This window comes from Austrofundulus limnaeus, unplaced genomic scaffold (assembly GCF_001266775.1).
Source record: "Austrofundulus limnaeus strain Quisiro unplaced genomic scaffold, Austrofundulus_limnaeus-1.0 Scaffold1327, whole genome shotgun sequence".
Lineage (NCBI taxonomy): Eukaryota > Metazoa > Chordata > Actinopteri > Cyprinodontiformes > Rivulidae > Austrofundulus > Austrofundulus limnaeus.
In genome coordinates, this window is record NW_013953729.1 from 12,754 (window position 1) to 15,003 (window position 2,250).

Genomic DNA, 2,250 nt, shown 5'->3' on the forward strand with positions numbered 1-2,250 from the left:
ACACACACACACACACACACACACACACACACACACACACACACAACTATAACAGTTTTTGCCTTAAACTACAATAATTTTAACATCTGTAAAATCAAACTAAAAAATACAAATTACTTCATGTCACAAAGAATTGTTTAATGAATTTATTTTTATCACAAAGAATTATTCTTCAGTTTCACAATGATGCAGGCTGTATCTGAAGCTGACACACAGCTGGTACACGTTTTTTTTTCTCTCCTTTTTCTCTGGAAATGTTGAAAAACACAAATACTGGATGTAGAAAATATTTGAATAAACCAGCCTGTCTGACAACATGACTATTTATGTTTACGATGCTCAATCATTACATTACTGTCTGTCATTAGTGAGTCTACATCATAATTTCTGAATTGTCTAACTAGTCAACAATCCAATAAAGTCCATATTTACATGTTTAATATCAGTAAATAATATATTTGACAACAGATAAAATCGATTTTATATAAGGTTAAACATGAACATTGAAACTTTTTAATGTTAGCATACAGGTTTTACAATTAAAATAATGGATTTTGGTTAAATATGTGTAATTTTTACCTGTGAAACATAACCTCTTTTGTAAACGTGTTGTAACAATCTATGTAGTTTATAGCAAAGTATTTGTACCATTTGTACATTTATAAAGCGTTTGTTTGCACCTCGCTACGTTCTGCTCATTGTTTTCAATGGTTAGCGTTAGCATTAGCTCAATGCATAAAAGTCCCCCTTGCGAAGCCACGCCCAGGTCACATGACACCCAATCCAGTGATATATATCAATGAGTGCAACGTTAATGGATGCAAGTTGGCGTTAAAATCTAAGGAAGAAGAAGTAAAATCTAGGTTCTTGTATGAAATCTTTTTTTTTTTATGATTTCAGGAACAGTTGACCCATGGAGGAAATGTCTCAAACAAAAACATCTTCATCTCTTCTGGTCGTTTCTTCAGACTCCCATAATCAAAGTATTCTGAGGAACTTTGACCGGCTCAGGAAAAGAGACCTCCTGTGTGACGTCACTCTCGTTGTGGAGAATGTGCGCTTCAAGGCACATAAAGCCCTGCTGGCAGCAAGCAGTGCGTACTTCTCCAACATGTTGACGGCAGAAGACCAGATCCATCAGTCCAAGTACCATCTGGATGGGATGACACCAATCATCTTTGCCACCGTACTGGAGTTCATCTACAACGCCCGAGTGTTGGTGGAGGACAGCACCACGGAGACTCTCCTGGCTGCAGCTCGTCTCATCGAGGTCAGTGAACTGGTCAGAGTCCTCACTGAACTCACGAGTTCTACAGAAGCCAAGCGAGACAACTCGAAAGTAAACAAAGCTGAGCTGCCGGATCTGCTGAAGCGCAAAAGAGGACGACCAAAGAAGGACATCCATGCGCTCTGTGAGAGTTCAGACCAGAGGCAGGCTGGAGAAACTGTAACGTCTAAAGACACGAAGGATTCTAACCCTGGAGCCGAGCAGAGACGTCACAGCAGACGCAAGATCAGAACTCCGGTGAAGTACAAGGGCTACAGAATCGAGCCTGATGCAGCAGAAAGCAAAGAGTCTGAAAGGAGGGACTGCCGAAAAAAGTATCCCAACACAGAGGCCCGATGTGAGGACTGTGGAAAAGTCTTCAAACACCACCTGTTTTTAAAGATTCATCGAAGGACTCACACTGGTAAATGCCTGAATGAGTCACACTGTTTTCATCTTTACTGTTTCCTCTGCACGTTTCTCGGACTAAATACTTCAGCTTACTTTCATAATTCAGCCGTGGGCATCCTGGTCCTTGTGTTGGAGCAGGGAAAAAGTAAAACATGCAGGACTGCAGTCCTCGAGGATCAGGATTGCCCATGCCTGATTTAACAATTCATATATCAGAACATTCAGCTTGTTCAGGTCTTTAGAGCTAAAAATTTAGTTTATTATATCAATTATAATTTTTTAAATATTGAACTGTATTTACATTTTTTAGAACTCTTTAATGACCTGAAGATCTTTGTTGCATCAGTTTTAGCCTCTGATTTTCCAGTTTTAGCATTTAAAGGGATCCATGATTAGTTATAACATTAGACTTTATTTGATAAACATTTATTTTAACTGTAAAATAAAGACTGTAAAAATACTGTAGGATGTTTAGTTTTTATCATTTTTAAAACAGACGGGGCCATTTTATTTACACTCAAAGCATTCTGGGTAAATGATGACGTGGATAGGTCCTCGGTGCGAGGCTGCTA

The 2,250-nt window shown here is 38.8% G+C and overlaps 1 protein-coding gene across 1 annotated transcript in view; it reads left to right on the plus strand.

Annotated features, from left to right (window-relative positions):
* Positions 1-2,250, plus strand: part of zbtb24 (zinc finger and BTB domain containing 24) — a 30,871-nt gene that overhangs the window by 1,577 nt on the left and 27,044 nt on the right. Inside the window, exon 2 of the mRNA XM_014031818.1 lies at positions 901-1,691. Within this exon, the coding sequence (XP_013887272.1) occupies positions 914-1,691 (778 nt within the window). The 5' untranslated portion in view covers positions 901-913. The remainder of the gene's footprint in view (positions 1-900; positions 1,692-2,250) is intronic.